Below are 24803 nucleotides of genomic sequence, written 5' to 3'. Positions count from 1 at the left end.
TAGTAGATTCTAAGCCTCTTGTCTCAACATTTCACGATTGCCCTCCGGCCTCCATACAAATAACGTTTGGTTCTACATCGTATCTGACTAACGAATGGGTTTCCACTGGATGGTCACACACATGATGTGATATATATGTGCAAAACAGTATTTATCCCCTTCAAAAATTCTAAGTTAAACAAAGGAAATGGGAAAATACGAAGTAGGAAAATAAATCCAGAGAGGGCAGTATTTGTATGGCTAAAAGGCAAACAAATGTGTAAGGACACAGAAATGAAATGTTATTTCATTCATTTAAATTTTTATTTTGAATAGCTTCAATCCAAAAAAGATTATGAATTTACAATGCTAAATGTACAATTATGAATGTATGCCTTTTTGACATCAGGGTACCATTCTTGAGCAGCAATACAATTTAAAAAATATAAAGATGCAGTATCATTTCTGATATAAAGTTACTTAAAAAAAATCCAAAGTCTTAGGGAATTCACAAATCATAACAGGAAGTAGCTATCTTATTAATTTAATTACATTAAAATTTAATTACATTAAAAATGTGTAAATGCCCACAGACTATACAAAAATTAACATCGCACATTTTGTCAAAAGTTCCCCATCACCTCCCACCATAAATATACAAAAACCTATTTTCGGATATGTCAAAATTGCATGCATGCGATTTAGAAGGTTTTTTTAAAGCTTGGATTTTGCTCTTCTCTGGATATTATTATCTATAGCCGTTTGGGGAACAAAATACATAAACACTGATATGTTATTTACCATGCCTCTGAAACTGTGCAGTATCTTCACAAACATGGGAGACAAAATAAATACAGTTAAGACCGCAACAGTTCTGTTTAAATGCAAGTGCAATTTGGAAAGCTCTCGAATGTAGGAATTATAAAACTAATATAAAAAGTATTTATTTTGTTGTTGGCTTAGCCACTTTTATTCAAGCATTATTTGCAGCATTGCTTTACAGCAGTTGGTGCTAGAAGATACAAAACATATAGTTACCACTATTTATATCTGAGGGAGAAAAAAAAAAACTTTAAACAACCCTGAGGGAGACACACATTAAAAATCTTGTTATTTATTTAAAAAGTTAAAAAGTTACATATCATTATTTAACAATTACTTTTCCGGACATTTCTGTCCTTTAAGTATGTGCATAAATAAAATTTAAATCGGCAATATTTATTAATCTTTAATACATCAAAATAAGATATGTACAGATTTTTAAATTTAGGTCTGTATACACTCAAATAATTTAATGTGAAGTTCAGAATCAAAATTACTATGTAACGGTGACCTACAGAGAGAGAACTCCTCCTATCTATGGCACTGAGTAGGACCCACACCTAGATTCACAGACATTCTTCAAATAATATTCTGGAAACCATCAATTGCAACTTGAACAACCCACCTTGTCTATGTTCAAATCTGATTCCTACAGATGCTCTTCCAGCTACCTAAAAACCTCACTCCTTTGAAAATAATATGGACAAATGAGATATAAAACACTCATAAAATCTAAATGTTAAAAAAAGAGAAAGGTGTAAAAAGTACAGCTCTTTATGATCATGCTCTTAAAGATGTTAAATACAATCCGGTAACTGGATTTCTAAGCTGCTATTTAGTCATTAATTATATGCTTCAGTATTTAAATCAAAGAATAAAATCTACAATTCTGGGAAATCACTTTAAGAATAATGTTTATACATACTGAAAATGAATGTGGAAACCAGAAAATGATCAAGAGTAAGTAACTATAGAAAACAGTGCTAATTCACAGCTCAAGAGGTCTAAGATGCATAGCTTCACAAAATTGTTCATTCATGAACAACTGTTCTTATCTAATGTGTATTAATATCATATTATGCTTTCTGATGGAAAACTTCGATTAATATTTTTGTAAGAATCATCAGTGGCAATAGCAGTTAACAGTGATCCTGAGTGTAACTTACATTTTCCTATAGTTACCTAACATCATTCAGGTCTCTGCAGCATAAAAAATGAGAACCATGTGGTTCTAGAGCTCTGGCTAACATCTGATAAACTGGTAAATATCTATCAGAAAAACAATGATCAGCTGGAAGTGGACAGCACAAGCCTACTACCAGTTAGGGAAGAACACAGGATAATGTCACATAGTTTAGTTAGTTTAGTGTCCGTTTTATAGCATAGCAATTTCTGTGTTTATCAGAACTGTGGGCTTTGCCAAACTGCTGGATCTTACCCAGAAAGGCATTTAAAAAAAAAAAAAAAAGATTTATTTATTTATGAGAGACAGAGAGAGAGGCAGAGGAGACTCAGGCAGAGGGAGAAGCAGGCTCCTCACAGGGAGCCCAACGCAGGACTCGATCCCGGATCCCAGGATCACGCCCCAAGCTGAAAAGATATGGAACATGTCACGAATTTGCGTGTCATCCTTGCACAGGGGCCATGCTAATCTCCTCTGTATTGTTCCGATTTTGTGTATGTGCTGCAGAAGCGAGCACCAGAAAGGCATTTTTAAGGTTACTTTAATTTTGTTTCGAATTTAAAAATAACCAGAAAAAACAGAAAGGTGAAAAATGCTTTTCACATTTCTTTTGGCCCAATTAATGTCTATTCTTTAACTTTATTTCATTTTTTCTTCCTCCCACAAATTTTTACATCCAAATTAATGCTCCTTTGTAAACATCCCATCTTAAACAGGTAAACTCTGACCTCTGGCGCCACCTAATGGCATAAAACAAACTCAGCGAGTTCATACTGTTTTGAAGAAGCAGTCACTCAAAACCACTCATTTTTAAGCCTCATTATTCATAGGAGAGACATGTATCAACCCTTAAATATTTTAGTAGGTGAAAGTCTAACTCAAAAGACTAAAACAAAACAAAAAACAAAACCCAATTCACTATTATCCTATGTCTTTAAGTAATTAAAAAGATAGAAAATAAAAATATTTAAAATTATATAAAACCTGAGAGAAAAAAAAAGAGATATCAGACAGACCTACATCTATTGCAAAACAACAACAACAACAACAAAAAACTTTCTTTCCCAGTGAAAATGGTCCTACAACATTTAAGTGAAGTAAATTATACTACTGACAGGAGACATACCACAAGATCTGTTTAATAGCTTTGAGGGACGTCTGAAGAAGGCAGTGAAGCACCTTGCTGATTAGAAAAATAAAACCCAGGCAGTTTGTACAGAAAATATAAAACCATAAATGGAAATTACCTGAGTTATTCTATAAGCAACACCATAAAACTAACTCCTAGACTATCAAAGGGAACAGGTGTAGGTATATATGGAAGTCTTTGCAAGAAATTTTGGAACCAAAAGAAAACAGGCTTTCTACCTATTTTCACTGGAGGGTAATTAACACCCATTTTATTGATCAATAGCAAATTTAGGGCTGGTATATAAACGAGGACTTTTTCTAATAAGCGAGTGAGGAAAATAATAAATTTAAACAGATAAACCAAGTCTCAGAAGCTAATGTCTAAAAGCCTATCAAATACCATCTTTCTTCTGTACCCTATATAAAGAGTATCACTGAGGTTAACAAAAAATTCTGGAAATATATGTATTATGTAGTTACTGAAAGAAGATATAGGACTTTACAGACTATTAATTTAACTGACAGGCCAATCTTATTGTTCTGTTCTGTTTATTAAAAAAAAAAAAAAAAGGCTCTAGTATCAGCTATTAGAAGGGACATAAATTGAAATGGTGCCATTCCGACACACAGGATCAGAATGTCCTAAAATTGCATTCTCCTGCTACTAGCATACCACCGAGAGTGATGCACTGCTATGTTATGGTGATGATTTGACATGATCCATTCTCTTTAACTAAAGCTTTAGCTTCCGTTGTTGTCTGAGGTTTTGGTGGCCATTCTGGATCAACCAAGAGCTCCTGAGCCAGATACATATACTTTGCCTTTGGTACCTTCTTTCTACAGCCCAGAGCCCAGGACAAGCAGCATTTTCCCCACCGATCCACTGACTCCTAAGAAAATAAGGGAAAAAAAGAATATACAAGTAGATTAAGATCTGCTTGTTCTTAACAAGTTTTTAAAAGCAAAATACATCAACGCAGGAAAATAAGAGAAATGACTTCTGAGTACAACAAATAAATGGAAAAAATCCAAATGAAAGAAAATATTTTTAATATTTAATATGAAAACCCCCGTATTCTATCCCAGATTATACCATTGCTCCTAGCAATTCAGCCAGCTAGCTGCTCATTTTTGGAAGAAAGTAGTATACAAATATTATTATTATTATTACTATTCATGTCATCTTTCAAAAAATAAAGCACGATGAAAATACTGTTAGGTCAAAACTAGAACCTGGATCGTGTTTACTGTCAATCACTTCTTTTCACATGTTTTCATTACTATAAAAAAACAACTTTGTTTTATAATTATAGCTTCCCCCGGTGTTCCACTATTGGAAAGAAGTACATAGAAAAGTATAAATCAAGCACTATTTCTTAGTATTATTTCATTATAAAAAGCTCTGCTGACATTGAAATTCTTCTGGATCAATCCAAATGTTTTTAATGAATGTGATCTTAGATAAACAATCTTTTAAGAACAAGAAAGCAGTCCCTAGTTATACAAAAATGTAGATTCAATATAGGTCCTCAGAATTTAATTGAAATTTGAGATAAAACTGAAATAAAACTAAAATGATTGTACTGAGACGTAAGTTATAGTCACCTCTGAAGAACAGTCAACTTCTAATTACTCTGGCTGTCACTTCTTCAAACAAAATTTAAACCCCATGGTGTTTGTTGTCCCATCAACATGTACCTCAAGCTGCAACTAGGTTTAATCTCAATTGAAGTAATCTCACAAAATGAAATGTAACATAACTGAGGTAAGTAAAGCATTTTAATATTGATACCCAAAATGGTTTCATCATCAAAGAAGGCAAATTTGCTATAACATGTTTTGAAACATGTGTTTCTAAATTGACCAGCAGAGAACAGCAAAAATAATATAAAATTTTTTTAAAAATCTTAAAAAAAAAATCTTAAACTAGAAGACCTTTGAAAGTCTTAATTTTATCAACAAAACACAAAAAGATGCACTGGTACCAAGAATTCACAGGCAAAAATTGTGGTCACAAATAAGCTGTATGAGGACTGGGGGGGCGGGGGAGGCTGGAGATCTTTATCTAGTAGCCTCTTTATTGTCATAACTAAAAAGAACTATCATCATCTTAAAAGAAGTCTACAAGAAAATACTTGGCATTAGGATTCAGAAGAGACTAGATAATAGGATTCTTCAGGTGATCCAAATAACAAATACAGCTAACCCTTGAACAATATGGGTTTGAACTGTGCAAGTCCAATTACGCAGATTTGTAAAACACAGTACTAAAAACTTATTTTCTCTTCCTTATGATTTCTTTTAGTAACACTTTGCTCTAGCTTACTTTAAGAATACAGTATATAATACATACGACATACAAAATATGTGTTAACTGACAGCTTATATGATCAGTAAGGCCAACTGTAGGCTATCAGTAGTTTTGTTTTGTTTTTAAAGATTTATTTACTGGAGAGAGAGGGAGGGAGGGAGGCAGAGAGCACAAAAGAGCAAAGGAGCCCAACACAGGGCTTGATCTCACAACTCTGAGATCATGACCTGAGCTGAAATCAAGAGTCGGATGCTTAACAACTGAGCCACCCAGGTGCTGCCCCAGTGGTTAAGTTTTTGAGGAGTCAAAATTTATACACAGATTTTGGGCTGCACGGGGCGAGGGGCAGTTAGCACCTCTAACACCTGTGCCGTTCAAAGGTCAACTGTAATTCCTTTCCACATTACACGTTGTGTAGGCACATACACAATACACCTTCATATGTAACCTGAGATGAGACTCACTACTTGGGTCTATGTTTTCCCCAAGGTGCTTAAATTCTTCAGAGTAGTGAGAAAAAAGATACCCTGTTCCTAAATCAATCTGAAAGCTGTCACTTTTCATTTTACAGCCTGTAGCACTGTTAAAGGACCACAGGAAAAGGCAAATGGTGAATGCTGACTTTTAAAAAAGCGAAAACATACAGGTTTTGACTGTCCAGATGAACTGGCTGGGTGGAAGGGCACGCGACAATGCATAGCAGGCTGAGTTAAGATAAGTCACAGCCCAGTGTCTTCAAATTTAAGACACACATACACCCGTAAGTCCAGTTTCCTACCTGTAGAAAGTGAGGCAAGCAATAAATTGGAAACTAATTTCGTTGCAAACAGAATCACAATGAAATAGAAATCTTTTTACATTGTGATGCATATTTTTTTTTAAGATTTTATTTATTTATTCATAAACACAGAGAGAGAGGCAGAGACACAGGCAGAGGGAGAAGCAGGCTCCATGCAGGGAGCCCGATGTGGGACTCGATCCCAGGTCTCCAGGATCATACCCCAGGCTGCAGGCAGCACCAAACCGCTGCGCCACCGGGGCTGCCCGAGATGCATGTTTTTTAAAAAAATCCTCACTTATCAAAAACAAGTAAAATTATAATTCAGAAAAAATAAATTAAGTCACAAGAAAACTAGAGAATCTCCTTCTACTATGATTAGAAACATGCTGTTCCTGTACCTCACCTTCCCCAAATATCATACACAAAAAAATACACAATATAGGTTTGTTAGTTTAAAAATACAAACATACCACATACATCCTCAAATACAATACAATTCACTGGTAGAGAAAAGAAAAGGTGCTACAGGCATGCTAGAGAAATGAACCAAGGGAGACATGACAGCAAGAAGAGGAGGGCAAAGAGGTGGGACACCACAGGGCTTAGAGTGAGCACGCAGGTCTCCCCCAACATCCAAACATAATCCCTGAAGCAGGAGAATACAGTAGCTATAGCAACTGGATCTTCTCCTTTGCTGCCGAAAGCAATGGTTGAATGACTGAGTGTGTCCCTCAAAGACAGGAAAGTGGCTACCACAGTCCAGAAGAGAGATCACAAAGAACTTTCAAAAAGATCTATAGCTAAAATTCTCCTGCTTCTTAGGCCATTCCAAGCTATTCACTCTAGAATCCCAATGCCAGTCTACTTTTAGGAAATGCTTTCACAGGTAGCATGTAAAATATAAAGCCATGCTTGTGCGGGAAGTGCTGTAATGATACTGTGGTTTTCAAAATCGTCTTCTTCCATACCAATCCTGAATATAAAATAAAGATAATCAGAATTAACATTCTATCTAAATAAGCTCAAATAATCTTCTAAGTGGCGTGAAGATTACCACTAATATCTGCTTTTCCCCACAAAAGGAAAACATAATCCAGCACAAATCCTCGGGCAGGATCAACCTACACGACGACATGATCCTAGGTCCACATCTACTACTAATTGGCCCTAGTTTACCAGACACAAGATACACACAAATGCTTTTTAGTAACAGATTATGCAGCACAGATCTTCCTAAATAGGGGTAATGCTTTATAAAAAAAGAAACTTTTCTTGAAATTGAGAAACCCTGGTTTCAACTCCCAATTTTGTTATTCATTACATGCACAACCTTGGCAAGTCAACCCAATGTTGCTGCTTTATGTACAAAGTGAAGTTATAAATAAGACCTTAAGATTTGGGAGGATGCTGGAGGTGTACAATGTCCCTTGTAGATAAACAGATATTTTAGACAAAGTCGTCAGAGATTTTCAGATAAGGCTCCTGACTTCCCAATCCAACTGTCTAAGATGTGGGGCCTAGTCCAGGGCCTCTAGCTTTGAAATTTTCAACACAATTCCATGGCCCTTGGGTCTATATGGTAAAGGAGGAAAAAGAAAGAAATAGGTCTTCTCTTTCTCCCAGAATTAATACAGATGGTTGGGAGTTGCAGTCTGAAAAGACCTCATGGGATCCTTGGTAGAAAAGAGCACAGAGCAGTCAGAGGCGGAACGAGAGTTCCTGGCAGAGAATTACGGTAGCCACAGAAGTCCTTAAGGGACTTCTCGCCTCTACTTTCTTTTTCACCTTCAGTTTTGGCACTAGTGACATCTCGGACTAAAATTTCTTTGTGGGGATCCCTGGGTGGCGCAGTGGTTTAGCGCCTGCCTTTGGCCCAGGGCGCGATCCTGGAGACCCGGGATCGAATCCCACGTCAGGCTCCCGGTGCATGGAGCCTGCTTCTCCCTCTGCCTGTGTCTCTGCCTCTCTCTCTCTCTCTCTGTGACTATCATAAATAAATAAAAATTAAAAAAAAAATTTTTAAAAAAAAAATTAAAAAAATAAAATAAAATAAAATAAAAATAAAATTTCTTTGTGTGGAGCTTCTGGGTGGCCCAGTTGGTTAAGCATCCGACTCTTGATTTCAGCGCGGGTCATGATCTCAGTTGTCATGGAATCAAGTCCCATGTCAGGCTCTACACTGTGGAGCCTGCCTGGGATTCTCTCTCCTCTCCCTCCCCGCCCCGCTCATGAACTCTCTCTCACTTTCTCTCCAAAAAAATCAGTCTTTGTTATGAGGGGTTTGTCCCGTGTACCTCTGTAGGATGTTTACAGAGCAAAACCCCTGGCCTCTACCCACTGCATGCCAGGAGCAACCCCTCTCCTCTCCAAGTGTGACAACCAAGTATGCCTCCAGACACCACCAAATGTCAGGGTAGGCAGGGGCAAATAGAACTGTCTCTGATTGAGAACCACAGCCTTATGGTAATACGACTAGCTGACTAGTTCTTGAAGGGTCACAAATATGAACAGTGAAACCACATTACACACAGAAGTGTCAGAAGATGAAAACGGGAAGCATTCTGTGCTAAAACCTTACAACAACTCTTTTCTAAAGCCAGTAATTTAAAAAATGCTTTCTCAATCATGACTACAGAAAATGAAGACTAAAATTCTCGTCTACTCTGGGATTCTCAGAACAAAGTGGCAAAACACACAGGGAATGCTGGAGCTGCCTATGCTAGACCACTCGCCATCTTCACTCTCTCCTGTGAGCACTTCAGAGGTAGGACTTCACATGAAAGACACAAACTCTTAAAAATAAAGAAGACAGATACTACCAAATTTCTAGAAAACAGATTTAGCAAATGATAGAATCTTCTCCCATTCAATTTTGGTTGAAAACTGAGGAGAAATTTCCAATTCAAATATTTTAAAGGAGGCTTATGATACCCACTTTTGAATAAATAGGGTATAATGCCTCCTCAGAACCTGCCATTTCCTGCTTAAAGAATTTTTTTTCTAAAGTAATCTCTAGGGGCAGTCCAGGTGGCTCAGCGGTTTAGCACCTGCCTTCAGCCCAGGGCCTGATCCCGGGATCCTGGGATAAGTCCCACGTCGGGCTCCCTGCATGGAGCCTGCTTCTCCCTCTGCCTGTGTCTCTGCCCCTCTCTCTTTCTCTCTCTCTCTCTCTGGGTGTCTCTCGTGAATAAATAAATAAAATCTTAAAAAAAAAAATCTCTACACCCAATGTTGGGCTCAAACCTCATAATCCCAAGGTAAGAGTCATAACACTACAGATTGAGCCAGTCAGGTGCCCTCACATTTCCTGTTTAGATCAACAGTTAGAGAACTCTTTGGAGATGCTGGAAACTCCATGTAAATGTTTTCCATGGCCTGGGCCTTGCCGATACAAACATTTCATATGAGGACTGATGATATGAGCCAGAATATACCCTTTGAAATAACATAGTGAGGTAACCAAAAGGAAAAACACTTGGACACAAAGGAGATTTAGCTAAGGGATGTGAGCCCCTGATATAGCTGTGGCCATATCACTACACCACTTTGAGAAAAAGGAACTGAAGCTGAAGCCAGACTCATCCCATTACTACCAAACTCTCACTCTTCATCATAAAACAGAAGACAAGGAAATGGCACTCCACGGGACCTCTTATAAGGAAAGTAATCTGTGATACTACACTGGGCATCAAGCCCGTTGAAATACCAAAATAAAGCTCAGGAAGTTGGTACTTAAGTAAAAGAAGGCTAAAAATAAGTGAGTGGCCCAACTCAGAAATGCCAGGGAATCCTCTTGAACTCTGAAAGCTTTCCTTGTGCCTCAGAATGAAGGGAAGATTTAGAACTCACATGTGTAAAAGCACATCACCTCGCCAATACATAAACGGCAATGGGTCAGATAAGGAGGTGGGGAGACACTGTGTTGTCAAGTTCTTTATATCCAAATGGGCTGGATCAGAGCTAATTCAATGGTATCAGGTAAAAAAAAAAAAAAGACTGACCTGATAGGTTACCTTACATAGGGCATACATATGCTTCTACACAGGTAACACAATATTAGTTTAACATTAGTTTATACTATACGACTGTATGTTACGGTATCGAACTATACTTCAACATCCAAACACCAGGAAATGGGTTTTATTCAACTATTTCTCCTCTCTTTTTCCCATGGAGCTTGTATGTCTTTCAAATCTCAGGCTTGTGAAGGGATCCAAAAAGTCAAAAGTCCCACGCTGTGATTTATTTACAGATATGCATGGTCTCTGAAAATCTTTATGAAGAGAGACCTATGTTTGGAAAAGCCAAAAAGCCACCCAAATCAAGGTACAGTGATTGCTGACAAGAGATCAGAAATAATTCCTCAAAATTTTGGCCTCTGAATTTTGATTCATTTTGGCCTCTGAACAATTCCCATTTCATAACTATGTTTCCATGAATCTCATTTAGGTCTAATGGGACTCATGAAAACCGTAAACATATAAACCAGAGAGAAATGGGAAACCTCTCACTACTGAGAAGACCTTTACACACAGCGAAGATACGGATTGGAATGGAAAAGAGACTTATGAAATTTCTGAAGTCCTGAAAAACCTGTAACAAAGGTTTGCCAAGAATTTTCTAGGACTCCTTACAGGGAATGAAATGCCAGGCACAGGAGAAAAGGTTGAGTAAACACACAACAAAACATCACCCTACAGAAAGGCGGCAGAGCACACAACTAAAAGAGCCTAAATACGCGTGAAGAATTGAGAGTAAGTGCTGATTTCCAACCTGTGGTGGCTGTGTGGTGGTGAAGCGATATTCTCCTTGTTTGTCTCGATTGAACACAACTTTCCAAAGGACCATGTCAAGGAAGAAGTTCTGAGAGATATTCCAGTGAGTTAAGAATTAAAAATGACTAAGTCATTCTTTATTAATGTGCACATTTTAAAATGCTCATACAAAGCTGCATCATTAGTGAAAAACATGACTTGGTTTTCATATAGACAATTTCAGTTAATATTGGAAAAGGATAAAGCATTAACAAGAGAACATTTTTGGTTTTTTGGTTTTTTTTTTTTTTTAACAAGGCAACATAGGTAACAAATACCATAAAATTCTTGAAAAAATGGGACCTCTAAAATTTCCACAAAATGTGGTTTTTAATCGCATCCTTGGGTCTTTCCCATTTTAAAATAATGCTTATAATTTGAGGTTTTTTTTAACAATGAATTATTTTCATTCAATTAACATTATATTAAGTCTATGTCTATAGATGAGCTCATGAGTATCATCAAAGTCCAACACAAAAATTCTTTCAATACTAAACAAGAATAATAAGAGAGATTATGAGCAGATTCCCTAAAAATTGTTTTCCTCTAGATTTTAAGTAATATTTGTGTGAACAGATGAACTTATATTATAAAAAAGGGAAAGCTTTTAAAATATAATATCTTAGATGTGCTTTCTCGTGTCCATAAAATAGCACAAATACTTTCCACTGGACAACTTAAAAAAGCAGTAGCATAATAGCTACGCTGCCAATTATGGCCCAAATTTAAATACCAAGTCATCTTTTAGAAAGATAACAAATTAAGCATAATTTCCAAGTCGAGAACTATTATCACTGAAGTATACACATTTCCCCACAAATTACTTAATTTTAATTCAAAAGCCTGCCCTATGAAGAGAACCTTTCACTTAAAAATGACAACTGTATCTCCTTCTTCCATTTCATATATTGCTACTATAGAAGTGAATAGAAGTGAATATATATTCTATAATAGAATATATTATATTCTATAATATAATAGAATTATAACAGTGAATTATAATAGTGAATATAAAAGAAGTGGATTATAATATTTTAATAGAGAACAGATAAAATTTTATTAATAAACATTACTTATTACTGGCTCCCTTTACAGAAGTCAACTTAAGGGCAATCCTAATAGGAGAATAACTATATAATATACAATCAATCACAGAGGACTTAAGACCTCCAGAGGAAACTCAAAAGTAAATACCAAGGAGGAGGTTCCAGTAATCAGTGCCAGTAAGCTCAGAGCAGTCATTATTTTATACTTTCAATAAACTGTCATTAAAATTTACTAGAGTTCATGTAGAAAGCCCCCTCCCTCCTTTTTCCCTTAAACGGGAGTTTTTACTGTATACCACAGGTCTCTAGTGGTACACCCCCATTCTGATTTCATGATCATGGGCCCACTAGTTGAGGGGTCGCATAAGCACTAATCTTCTCCCTTTCCCGTAGATCACTAATGTTCACTATCTCTCTGCTTATCTCCTCCTATCTGTATGATTACAGCTATATCATATCCCTTAATATGACAATTATCAGTTAACAGAAAAGGTCAGGAGAGAGAGCTAAATGAATTTAACTAAAATGAGACTGAAACTCTTTGTGGGCTTCCATAATGTTACCTGTCCTCTTCTCCCAGGACTATTAAATCACCAAGAATCCCAAAGCAGCAACGTAGCCATCTGATTATCTGAAGTGCTTACCTCCACCATGATAGATACAAGGGCATTGACAAGAACAATCATGAGCATAGTTATACGCCACTGATATGGTACACACACTATCTGTAAGACAAAATTTTTAAGTTAAAATTGTAGTATGCAGTTTATGTTACAGCATTATATCATGATTTCGAAATTTACTGAATTCCTATTACATACCAAGCACCTTCACATACACTATCTACTCAATTTTTAACAATGCCACAAGGTATATCCACTTTTCAGAGGATGAAGCTCAAAAGTGTAACTCAAGGTTAAAAGAATACAGTACAGTTAAAGTGGCTGAGCTTAGAATCAAATCCTATTCACTCAAAATCAAAAGCCCATGCTTTCTACTAGTTAATGAATTTCTAACAAGTTCCTATTTTTAAAACAAATATAATACGGCAGATACTGATCAAATAATGAAGTATCACTCAACACTCTATATACTGTCATAAAGACAAATTCATCAAAGTATACAAATTAACAAATACAGTCTAAGTTTTCACTTTAATGTCTGTGATTAATTTCTAAGGTCTAAAAAAATAAAAGGGAAAAAAATCCTATTCATGCATTCACCTTTTAGTCAACACATATTTACTGAGTACCTAAAATACTGTGCTAGATGTGGAGGACTAATATGATCTTATGTTTTAGAAAAACACCCATGATTCCAGCAAGAAAGATTTTAAGGGTGGAGACTGCTACAGCAATCAAGATAAGAGATGATCGAAGTAGAAACCAGTGATGGGGGCCACCAGATAATAGTTATATATTTGGTCTCTGACACAGAGCACTTAAGACTCTTGTAATTTCCTGAGTGATGGTGACAATAAGAGCGGCTTACTCAGAGGTCCTAAACACCCTGGAATTTCCTAGGGATCATGTCTTTTATTCTAAGGAGGCTACTCATGGTGGGCTCCTGGATAGCTCCAGGATGGGGGCTGGTTATCAGAAAGACTAAGCAATGATTAGAAGCTTGGAGCTTTCAGGCCCACTCCCCCATCCTCCATGGAAGGGAGAAAGGCTGGAGACTAAGTTAATAACTAACCATGACTAGATGAGGTAGCCTCCATTAAAAAAAAAAATCCCAGGGATCCCTGGGTGGCACAGCGGTTTAGCGCCTGCCTTTGGCCCAGGGCGCGATCCTGGAGACCCGGGATCGAATCCCACGTCGGGCTCCCGGTGCATGGAGCCTGCTTCTCCCTCTGCCTCTCTCTCTCTCTCTCTCTCTCTTTCTCTGTGTGTGTGACTATCATAAATAAATAAAAATAAAAAAAAAAATCCCTAAACTTCAGGTTTAGAGAGCTTCTCGTTCAGGCAACACAGCCACGTTCTGGGAGGTTGATGCATCCCAACTCCACAAGGACAGAAAGTCTTATGCTCGAGACATTTCCAGTCCTTGGCCTATCTGCCTCCTCATCTGGTTGTTCATCTGTACCTTTATTATAAACCAATAAACATAGGTCTTAACCTCAGTTTTACAGCAAATTATTGAACCTGAGGAGGAGGTTCTGGGAACCCTGATTTATATGTAATCAATAAGAAGCACAGGGGATGACCTGGGACTTACAACTGTTATCTCAAGTTGGAGAGCACTCTTGTGGGACAGTCTTTAACCTGTAGGGTGTGTGCTGATTCCAGGTAGTTGGTATCAGAACTGAATTGTAAGATACCCAGTTGGAGGACTAGTTGGTTTGGGACACACACTTGGTGTTACAAGTATTGTGAGTAGAGGAAACAATAGCTGCCTTTTAGGTGGCAAATGAGATGGAGTAAAGGTAAAATAGATTCAGAGTAAGAAAACAGAGAATCTAGCAACAGACTGGCTATGAAAAGACGACGACGACACATATATACACGACACATATATACACTTCTGACTCAGATAAATACTAGTAACAAAAAAACAAAAGACAAAAAAAAAAAAAAAACAAAAGACAAAGCAGGGTTGAGGGAGAACATGATGGTAAGGTTAGTTATCAAGATGATGAATGAGAGAACTGATGAATGAGATTCACTGATGAATGAGTGAGCTATGCATGTAATATTCAGTATGCCAGTGGATACTCAGTTCTGAAGCTCCGTTGTAAAAGCTAGTCCAACATAAAAGATATGACAGGTGAAGCCAGCACTACAGATGAGCTCCTCCAAATGTACAGAGTTAACACGGGAGAGAAGAATAGAAATGTGTGGAACACTAACATCTAAGGAACAGGAGGAGGAGAGTCTGGAGATTAAAAACGATGAGTCATAGAGGTTAAGAAAAAAAACAAAGGGAGCACAGCATCACAAAATTGTAGACGGAGTCTCCAGAATGATCGATCACCTGGCTAACTTGTCAAATACTGCTGAGGAGTCAATTAAAGATGGGGGAAAAAAAAAAAACTAAAAGGACAAGTCCACTGGACTTAAGAAGAACGTTGTTAATGGCCTTGGCCAGGGCAACTTTAGTAGGTAGACGCCAGACTATCTGATGAGTGTGTGAGAGGGGAGTCGAATTACGTTGCACTCTTTCAAGAAATAATTTGGCTGTGAAACAGAAGACCCATGTGGCAGGAGAGAAACATAAACAGGTTTTATTTTGTTTTCTTCTTTTGCTTAAAGTGCTTATCTAACTCCCTCATCAAAGCACATGAGGCAACAGACACACTCATACCCTGCTGGTTAAGACTATAAACTGTCAACCTCTTCAAAGTTCAGTAACACAACTGCTTGTACCTGGGATAAAACCCCTGAGTACAGGAAAAGATGACAAACAACCTAATTATTTCCCAATGGAGATAGAGAAATGAATAAAAGTATACTCCCATAATCTATAATAGAATACTACACAGTAGTGGAAATGAAATACATTTATTGACATGGATGCATCTTAAAAATAATGCTAATGAGAAAAGGCAAGTCACAGAAAAATACAAATAGCGAGGTGCCACTGTCATACAATCAAAAGCAAGCAGAACTATCTCTATGGCTTCATACAACATTGGTTAAGTATATAATTAAAGCAAGACAATGAGGTAAAAAATTAGAAGAGTGGTTCCCTCAGGGTGTTTGGAGAAAGGTATGGGATAGTGCCTTACTGGTGTCATGTTACCTTTTTTAGGTTGGATGATAAACTCATGGATGTTATTTTATTACTATTGTGCTGCACAACTTATATACACGTGCATATTCTCTTATATAAAACAAGTATTTCATCATTCGTAAGATTTTTAATGAAAATATGAACTCAGTGGCCAGAGAAGAAGAGGCAGTAGGTACAGACTATTCAAGTAAGTTGAGAAGGGACAGATCAAATAACAGGGTCAAAGCTTTTTTTTTTTTTATTTTTAAAGATCAAGGAACATTTTTTTTTTCAGACAGGGAAATAGAACCAGAGCAAAGACTGAAGAAAACAGGCAAGAAACATAAAATAACAGACTCAATAAAAGCTGCTGTTTCAATTATGTTCTTTATTCTTTTTAGGGTATTTTTGGGTTAATATAACTGCACCTTAGAAAATTCAGAAAGAAGAGATCCTGGGGGAAATGACCTTGACAGATGAATCTTTGTCCCCAGTAATATGAGAGCAAGGGAGGTGAGAGATCGTTAAGCCCTAAGCAAACCTCCAGAAGTCCCATCTGGCTGTGTAAGAACCACATAATACTAACACATCATTTTCTGTTCCTGTCTTACTACTGCTCTCCTAGATATTATCACCCTTAGACAACCAATAATAATTGATGTGCTGAACCCTTACCTGAAGAACCTGGTCAATAGAGGCAACTGGATGCAACATGATGAGTAATATGAAAACATACAAAATAATCACAGACACAACAAAAAAATCTGAAAAAGAAAGTAAAACAATTAAATTAGAAGTTCCTTTAAAAAAAATGCATATATAATAACAACTGATATACTAGCAATCCTAGATCTGGTTTTGAATACATCTATTTAGGTTGGTAAAATATATAAAGTGTGTGTTTTGTTATTTCCTAGACTACAGTACATCATTTAGGCCCAAAGAATTCATTTATGTGAAACAGACATAATCAGCATTTATAAAAATAAGAGACAGACTTTTATGGACACTTATTTCTAATTTCCCCAGATAGATAGCTACTTTATAAGATAATCAAGACCATATATAATTCAAAGACAGGAGACTAGCCTATGCAGAGCAAACTGAGATTATCATTTAAAACATGTATGGACTAATTACTGTTGACTATAAAAATACTGAATAACATTGTTACTCCCAGTATTAGGTATGTTATAATCCTAAATAGAGGCATTCTAATTTGCCTCTAAGTATATTTCTGTTAGGGGAATCCCACTTTCTCAATGACTTCCTCTGTAAAAATATTGCCACAGAAAACGTTAGTTAAAACCCAGAAACTGAGTTGATTTACTATTTTAAATGTGAACTATTCTGCTTGCTGCAGTAGCTAGAAATGGTAAATTCAATCCAGCAGTACTTCCCATTACTCTCCAACTCAAAAATCCCTGCTTATGGCCATTTGCTAACTGTGTATATGCATGCATACATTTGCACATAAACAAGCAGACTCTTATTTATATAATGAGCCTTAAGGCTCAGAAATTTCCCCATTATATTGGTATTCTCCAACTCTTTTCCCTTTTTTCTTTGGCCTGGATATTTATTTACAAAATCTTTTCTGAGGTTATCTTGAAACTCAAATTTTATTAATACCATGTGGAACCAAAATTTTATCAGAAATCCTTCAGATTGGATAAAGAAGTTAATATACTATTCTATGGACTGTAAATGAGGGATCTCATACTATTTTTAAATATAGGAGTCATTTATAAGTATAAACACTGTTAATATGTCAGTTTCAAAACCATAGGCCAATATCATTCATTGCTCTGCAGAAATAACATATATATTGTTTATATATATTAATATACATATTTATTGTTCTAACAACTTAGGCAGAAAGTTGTATTATTTAACATCCATGCCAAAGTAGGGGAACTTTAATTATGAGTCACTGACCAACAGGATGAAAAATCTGGGACACATGTTAGATTTAAAAAATTTTTCCCTGGATTTTTATTTTTAAAACACACTACTAAACTATAAACAGAAAACATTAACATTTTATTCAATAAATGTAGCAGCTAAGGCAATACATAAGTTATATAGTTATTCAAAGAGTTAATGTGGTCAGTTAAAAAAAAAAAGCATTTGGAAAGTGGTAGTTGTAAGTACAGAAACACACAAAAGACAAAATCAGAAAAAGAAGAAATGGTCAGAATACAAATGCCAGAGAGACACAGAGACAGAAAAAGTGGTTTCAAAATAGTAATAGCCCATATTGAATGTTTTCCAAATTTTACTGCATTTTTACAGCTATACACAAAAGAGATTTGTCATCTAGTTCCTGACATGTTGCCAGAAAACAATTTTTTACTCAGGCTCATAAACTTCTTACATCCACCTCAACAGCGTTTCTCAAATTTTCCTCTTTCTCCTAAAGCCACTCCCTTTGATCACACGTCTAAAAACCTGCCAAGATATCCATGTGAAGCAGAAAATAAGTATTTAAACCTTCCCTTTCTTTAGCCAGGGTAAAGAAAGAGGCGCTATTAGAAGGAATCTGACAGGGACGCGCATGGGTGGCCAATGTAAATAATCACCGAAATGAAAAGATAAACAGAGAAACCAAGAATGGGAAAACCAGGTATTCATTTTTGAGAGCTACGGAGATTCTAGCAGACTGTGCTCTCCGCTCCTCGACTCTCCTGGCATCGCTACTGAAGTACAAGTAATGCTCTTCACAAGAAGACTAAGTGATCAAAACTAATTCTGTGTTGGTGGTGACTGGAGATAAGGGGAGAACGTTCCTTAAGGTAAACATTTAGATTCCACCACAAAGCTGTGTGAACATGAACACATCCCTAGGAGCTGAGGTATTTCAACTAATAAGATGAGGATATGATGAGGATACCAGAGGAAAGAGTAGACTTAGGCCTTCAAATGCAAAGCATTTGTAAATTCAAGTTATTATGAACCGTGTCTCAGCTTATGGCATCACAGATTTGTTCATCAAAACCAGTTGGTTTTGATGGCATATGGCATCAAAATCAGGCATCATAAAGGAGTTCCTTTACGTTCCCCTTAGTATGTAACTCAGAAATAAAGCCTTACATAGAATAAATAAACTTACAATACTCGTTCATGACTCTGATATATACTTCTCTTGTTCCTTCCTCAAAAATATGAACTGGGGTCTTCTGACTTATAACCACAAATTTCAAGTCTTTTTATTCCTAACCCTACTTCCTTATTATTCAGTTTATCTTTGAAAGGCCACCTTATCCTGCAGAGTCTCTAGGTATCTGCTCCAATCAATTCAGGCCTGGCAGAGGAACAGGAAAAAATATAGACCCAGAGGAGGAGAAATACTGGCAGTCCAGTAGTGAGGTCTTCGCAGACCGGACTTGGATGTCACAAGCAGGAAGTTATAGGACTCAAGTAAGACGCTGTAGCAAAAAAGAAAGCCAAATCCAAGAGATCACATCTAGTTAAATGAGACTCTAAGAATTAAGCCTGTATCATCACGGCCCATGGTCAAAGGAGAAAAATATAACTGGGCTAATAAGCTGAAGCTGAAAATGGGTCACTGCAGACTGCAATTCAGTTTGATTCAGAATCCAAGAGTACAAAAGAGTACAAAAACACTCTGACGAGAATGCCTAACATGCCTAAGATTGAGATTAATTTTTTTAAACAATAATCTCAAAATAGGTTTAATACATTTCACTGTTAAGACACAGAGAATAGCACCAGCAAGTCCTAGCAAAGAAAGAAGACTTATGTCAGCTCTAGTAAAGCCTCACTCATTCCCAGCTCTACTTATACCTTATGCTGTATTATTTCTTTATACTGTTAGACTATTCCTATCACTGCTTTTCCCCCCCTACTTCTTTATTCATCAGTAATGGAAAGATTAAGGAACTCTAATGACAGACAAGATGTGAAAATCAGCAAAATACGTGTATGCTGTCTTTAGTGTTCCTATTTTACTTTTTCAGGAGGCATATTTTAAGACAGTATGCACTTCCGTTTATCCACCAGACATGCACAAGCTGCTTCTATTAAGGACAAAGGTTTTTGTGGGTATATTTTTGCTAAAACATAATTTTTAATACACATCTTAAAAAAATAGTCCAATGATCAACAACTGAGTTTATTATTTATTCAAGTCAATTTGAATTTACATGCAAATACAAAATATCTTAATACAAAATTAAACAGTAATACAAAGCTTTTAAATTTCTTGAAATTTTCCAATACAAAAGATCCATTTTAAAAATTGGCAATTAATAATCTCTCTTTTTAATTGGAGTGGCATGGATAGATAGGGTTGATTTACTTAGATCTATAAAATTAACTTTCTGACATGGCTGTCTTACTTACAGTCTGAACACCAGTTTTCTTTTTTTTTTTTTGAACACCAGTTTTCTTATACAAAGAGAGCATTATTCTCTGACGAGAAGTTTTAGCTACCCTTGGGCATGCTAAATATCCTTGAAATTTTAAAATATGGAACTAAAAATAAAACATGTATGTCAACTTTAAGTTCACCTTAACTAAAGCTAACTTTAGTTATGAAGTACTCAGAAGCTTTTGAACTTCTATGGAAGGCTTTTTTTTCCAAAGCATGCTTCCAATATGCTTTTCAGTAATACAGTTTCTACTTGTTAGATAATATCAGAGGCTTTTGTTGTTGTTGTTGTTTTTAATTTATTTATTTGGTCGAGGGAGGGGCAACAGGAGAGGGACAGAGAACCCTGAGAAAAGCTTCACATCACGGATGCGGGCCTCAATCCCATGACCGAGATCACAACCTGAGCTAAAACCAAGAGTCAGACACTCAACTGCAGCACCTAGACACCCCAATATCAGTTTTTGTAAAAGAAAAGCATAAAATCAGATTTCAACATTATTAATACTTGAACAGTCTTACCTGTCCAAAGTAGAAATAAAACTTGACCTACAAACCACATAGTGGACAATTACAAATTAAATATATGAGAAAATGCTCTGTAAACTCTCATGATAGAAATAAATGCTAGTAGTTGTTACTTACGTCTAGGATATACCGAAATCTGTGACCTGAGTTTGCCAACCAGAACAGTGGCATTTCTTTCTACTACAGCAAAAGAATTACTGTTCATTCATTGATACTGCAAAAATCTAAAGTTCTTTATGACAAAAATTAAGTCATCCCATATATTAGTATATTCTCAACTTTTTGAAAATTGGCAATTTATAGTCATTGATTTTTTTCCCCATAACCCCTAATTTTGATCAATCAAAATGCTATCTCTGATTGCTATAGTTAGATGAGTCAACACAGGCATAAGACTCCATTCTACTGGCCCTTTAAGCAAAGTGGATGCAAAGGTGACACAAATGAAGGATTCCAGGTGAATACTGTCTTGTACCAGGGTCAAAATGACAAAAAGACAGCTGGCACTGTGCAGACCACCCAGAAGCAAAATATAATATCCACTGTTCCAAATGAAGAACCTCTGTTCCTGCTTCTAATTCTAACTCTGTCTGCAATGGGCTGTAAAAATAAAAGCTGGAGCCAGAAGCAATTGGATGTGAAAACCAGGAATGTTTAGAACTGGTGGCTTCAATTTTAAACTTTAGAGTGGCAGCTACCATGAGAACAAAACAAGACAGTAAACACCTAAATCACTAGGTTCATTCTATTTGTGAAGACCTATTTCATTTTGAAAGAACAGTTTAACTCTACTCTTCCTACAACATTTTTAAAGAAACGAAGCAGGATAAAAATCACATATGCCAAACTTACAATTCTTGTAGCAAGGCTGCCTGAAGGGTTTTCCTTTTGAAAAGGCAATTGCCACTATGAGGTACTGAAAACTGGAGATAAAAAACACTGTGGTATTTTCATAATTTTGTATATTACGCGTATCAAGTTCAGTTTCATTGTACAAATGTGAAGAAGAATTCCAATATAGGCTTCTCGTTGTATTACAAGCACTAGAACACAAAAATATTTTACATTACTAAATACCATTCTATTTCCCAAAAGAAATCAATTTTCGAGGATGCCCAGGTGGCTCAGCGGTTGAGTGTCTGCCTTCAGCCTGGGGCGTGATCCTGCAGACCCGGGATCGAGTCCCACATCGGGCTCCCTGCATGGAGCCTGCTTCTCCCTCTGCCTGTGTCTCTCTGCCTCTCTCTCTCTCTGTGTCTCTCATGAATAAATAAGTAAATTCTTAAAGAAAAAAATTCTTTTAACTGCTTTTGAATCACTCTCATAATATACATAGAAATAAGGTTTTTTGTAGGAAAAATTTCAATGATATCAAGATAAAAATATGTAGAACAGGCAATAGAGTTAAGGGTCTCTTTCTTAGTCACATTCTAGTCAGTTTAAAAAAAAACTAGAAGAAACTTCATATTTAATAAGCTCCTCTCACTTTTTAAATTTGGGGATAAAAGTAATATAACACTGTAAGTTGACCATACTGGAATCAAAAGAAAACAAACAAACAAACAAAGAAACACAGTAATGGTTAACAGACCTTAGGTTTGACCTTATTAACTCTACCATTTTTTAGCTTAACTGAGGAAATATTCTTTCATTTCTGAGCCCCAGTTTCCTGATCTGTAAGGATAGATACCGCCTGTGCCATCACAGGGTTTCTGTGAAGAATGGGGAAGAGGACTCTTATAAATAAACACCCAGCAAAGCACTTTAGCACTGAGATGGGCCCCAACCTCCTCTCTACGGCATGCTCTCAGCTCTGCTTCCAGGTGGGCAGGACTGTCCAACACACTTAACAACCAGCACTAAAACATTAATTATAAAAGCACAGGCAAGTACTAATAAAATGTTAATCCGTACAAATGAATTCTGGAAAGCTTCCCCCAAACAATTCCATCTATTCCCTTGGGTGCGTAGTGTTTATACGTACACACAGGCAAACAGTAATGTTAAATTTCTTGGTTTCCTACAACCTTTTTTTTTAAGATTGATTGATTGATTTATGAGAGAGAAAGCAGACACACAGGCCGAGGGAGAAGCAGGCTCCATGCAGGGAGCCCGACTTGGGACTCGATCCCGGGACTCCAGGATCACGCCCTGGGCTTAAGGCGTTTTTTTTTGTGTGTGTTTTAATTAAGTAGACTCCACACTCAACGTGGAGCCCACTTTTGGGCTTGAACTCAAAACCCTAATATCAAGAGTCAGATGCTTAACTGACTGACCCCACCCAGGCACCCCAGCTTACATGTTTAATTCATCAAAATAATTTTATCATAATCTGTGACTGATAGAATACCCATAAATAAGAGAAGCACTTAGTACTTTTTTACAAGTTTTTATAGGTCTTAAAATGTCTTTCCTAAATTTGGAAAAGTTAGAGGCACAAACATTGTGGGTTTAGAAGACTCTACTAATTTCAATCTTTTCATTTTACAGATAAGGAAAGTAAGGCTCAGTAGCTAATTAGGAAACTGATCCAATAGTCTCATCTTGGTAATAATTATGACGACCACCACGCCTGACCACATTTCTAGAAATAAAAGGAGTTATTATGTTGTAAAGTCAAATACAGGCCAAATAACTTAATTATATAATCAAGCAGCTTGGGAACATTTTGTTTTTAAAGATCTTATTTATTTATTCATGAGAGACACAGAGAGGCAGAGACACAGGTAGAGGGAGAAGCAGGCTCCCTGCAGGGAGCCCGACGCGGGACTCCAGGACCCCGGGATCATGCCCTGAGCTGAAGGCAGACGTCAACCACCCAGCCACCCAGGTGTCCCTGCTGGGGAATTTGTAAATAATTTTAAAACTTTTTTTTTTTTTAAAGACTTTTTATTTATTTATTCATAGAGACACAGAGAGAGAATGAGAGGCAGAGACACAGGCAGAGGGAGAAGCAGGCTCCATGCAGAGAGCCTGACGTGGGACTTGATCCGGGGTCTCCAGGATCACGCCCTGAGCTGCAGATGGCGCTAAACCGCTGCACCACCGGGGGCTGCCCTTAAAACTTATTTTTACACGCATATATGTTCCAACACATTTTGCACAAGATTTTTAAAATGGATTGACCAACTTACTCTGATTGTGGATGCCATACTTCATACCAAGGTTGCTGCTTGACCCAAAAAAATCCCAAAGATTGAAATCCAATGCAGATGATGATCTGAGACAAAACGGAGAAGAGAAGGGCCCCGGATATAAGACCTGAGGGTGGTCTTTGTGCCACAAGTTCCTTCCAGGCGGGATTTAAACTCACTATATTGAGGAGGAAAAAAAGACGTTTTTATCTAAACAGGTTGCTATAAAATACAAAATCAGATTCATTTAGGAACTTAAATTCGTTCCATCTAACAAATCTTTAATATGAAAAATGTCCCAAATCCCAAAGCCAATCCAGATGTCATACATATTTAAATCATCTGTAAAAACATACAATTTAGGCTTTTTCAAAAGTGCCTCACAAGTACTTTTCTATTAGCCTACTGAAACGCTAGTACAAGAATACTAAACATAAACATATAAACTATAATTTTAATCAACATCCTTCTATGTTTAAGAATTTATTTTTGCATCTTTAATTGCAAAGCTACAGTAATAATACATATTTCTTCCTCTTAAGACATTAACACATAACAAAAAGGAGACATTAACGAAGGTTGAAAACAGGGTGCCTGGTGGCTCAGTTCTGACAACCAAAAATACCTCCAGACATTGTCAGATGTTCTCTGGGGGGCAAAATCATGTTGGTTGAGAACCACTGGGTTAAACAATCTTTAGTGGATACTAAAACTAGTGAGTGAAAATTTAATGAGGAACAGGATTTTTCATTGTTTCAGTATTTTTCTACAGATTACATAATAAAATTACAAAGAGAAGAGCAGAAATTATAGTGGAGAAACTTGGTGGTTATCACCTTAATAAGCGTTCAAAGCCCTTTTTTAAGTTACTGTTATGCTTATATAGCTTTCAACCTTCGTTTTTGTTGGTTTTTTAAAGATTTTATTTATTTTGTTTTTTTTTTAAACAATTTTTTTTAATTTTTATTTA

The 24803-nt window shown here is 36.6% G+C and overlaps 1 protein-coding gene and 1 non-coding gene across 6 annotated transcripts in view; both read right to left on the bottom strand.

Annotated features, from left to right (window-relative positions):
* Positions 1-2395: 2395 nt before the first annotated feature.
* LOC119867387 lies at positions 2396-2501 on the bottom strand. The gene has a single exon (XR_005383468.1). It is a non-coding gene; the product is annotated as a U6 spliceosomal RNA (small nuclear RNA).
* Positions 2502-3807: 1306 nt separating this feature from the next.
* Positions 3808-24803, bottom strand: part of ATP13A3 (ATPase 13A3) — a 94881-nt gene continuing 73885 nt past the window's right edge. For all 5 annotated transcript variants that reach the window (XM_038583237.1, XM_038583239.1, XM_038583238.1 and 2 more), the window contains 6 exons: positions 23834-24011; positions 21552-21742; positions 16454-16542; positions 12712-12792; positions 10981-11070; positions 3808-4005 (listed from right to left, as the gene is read on the bottom strand). In XM_038583237.1, coding sequence (XP_038439165.1) covers positions 3808-4005; positions 10981-11070; positions 12712-12792; positions 16454-16542; positions 21552-21742; positions 23834-24011 — 827 coding nt within the window. The remainder of the gene's footprint in view (positions 4006-10980; positions 11071-12711; positions 12793-16453; positions 16543-21551; positions 21743-23833; positions 24012-24803) is intronic.

The sequence above is a fragment of the Canis lupus genome, chromosome 33, assembly GCF_011100685.1.
Source record: "Canis lupus familiaris isolate Mischka breed German Shepherd chromosome 33, alternate assembly UU_Cfam_GSD_1.0, whole genome shotgun sequence".
Classification (NCBI taxonomy): domain Eukaryota; kingdom Metazoa; phylum Chordata; class Mammalia; order Carnivora; family Canidae; genus Canis; species Canis lupus.
This window is presented reverse-complemented; position numbering and strand designations above follow the sequence as displayed.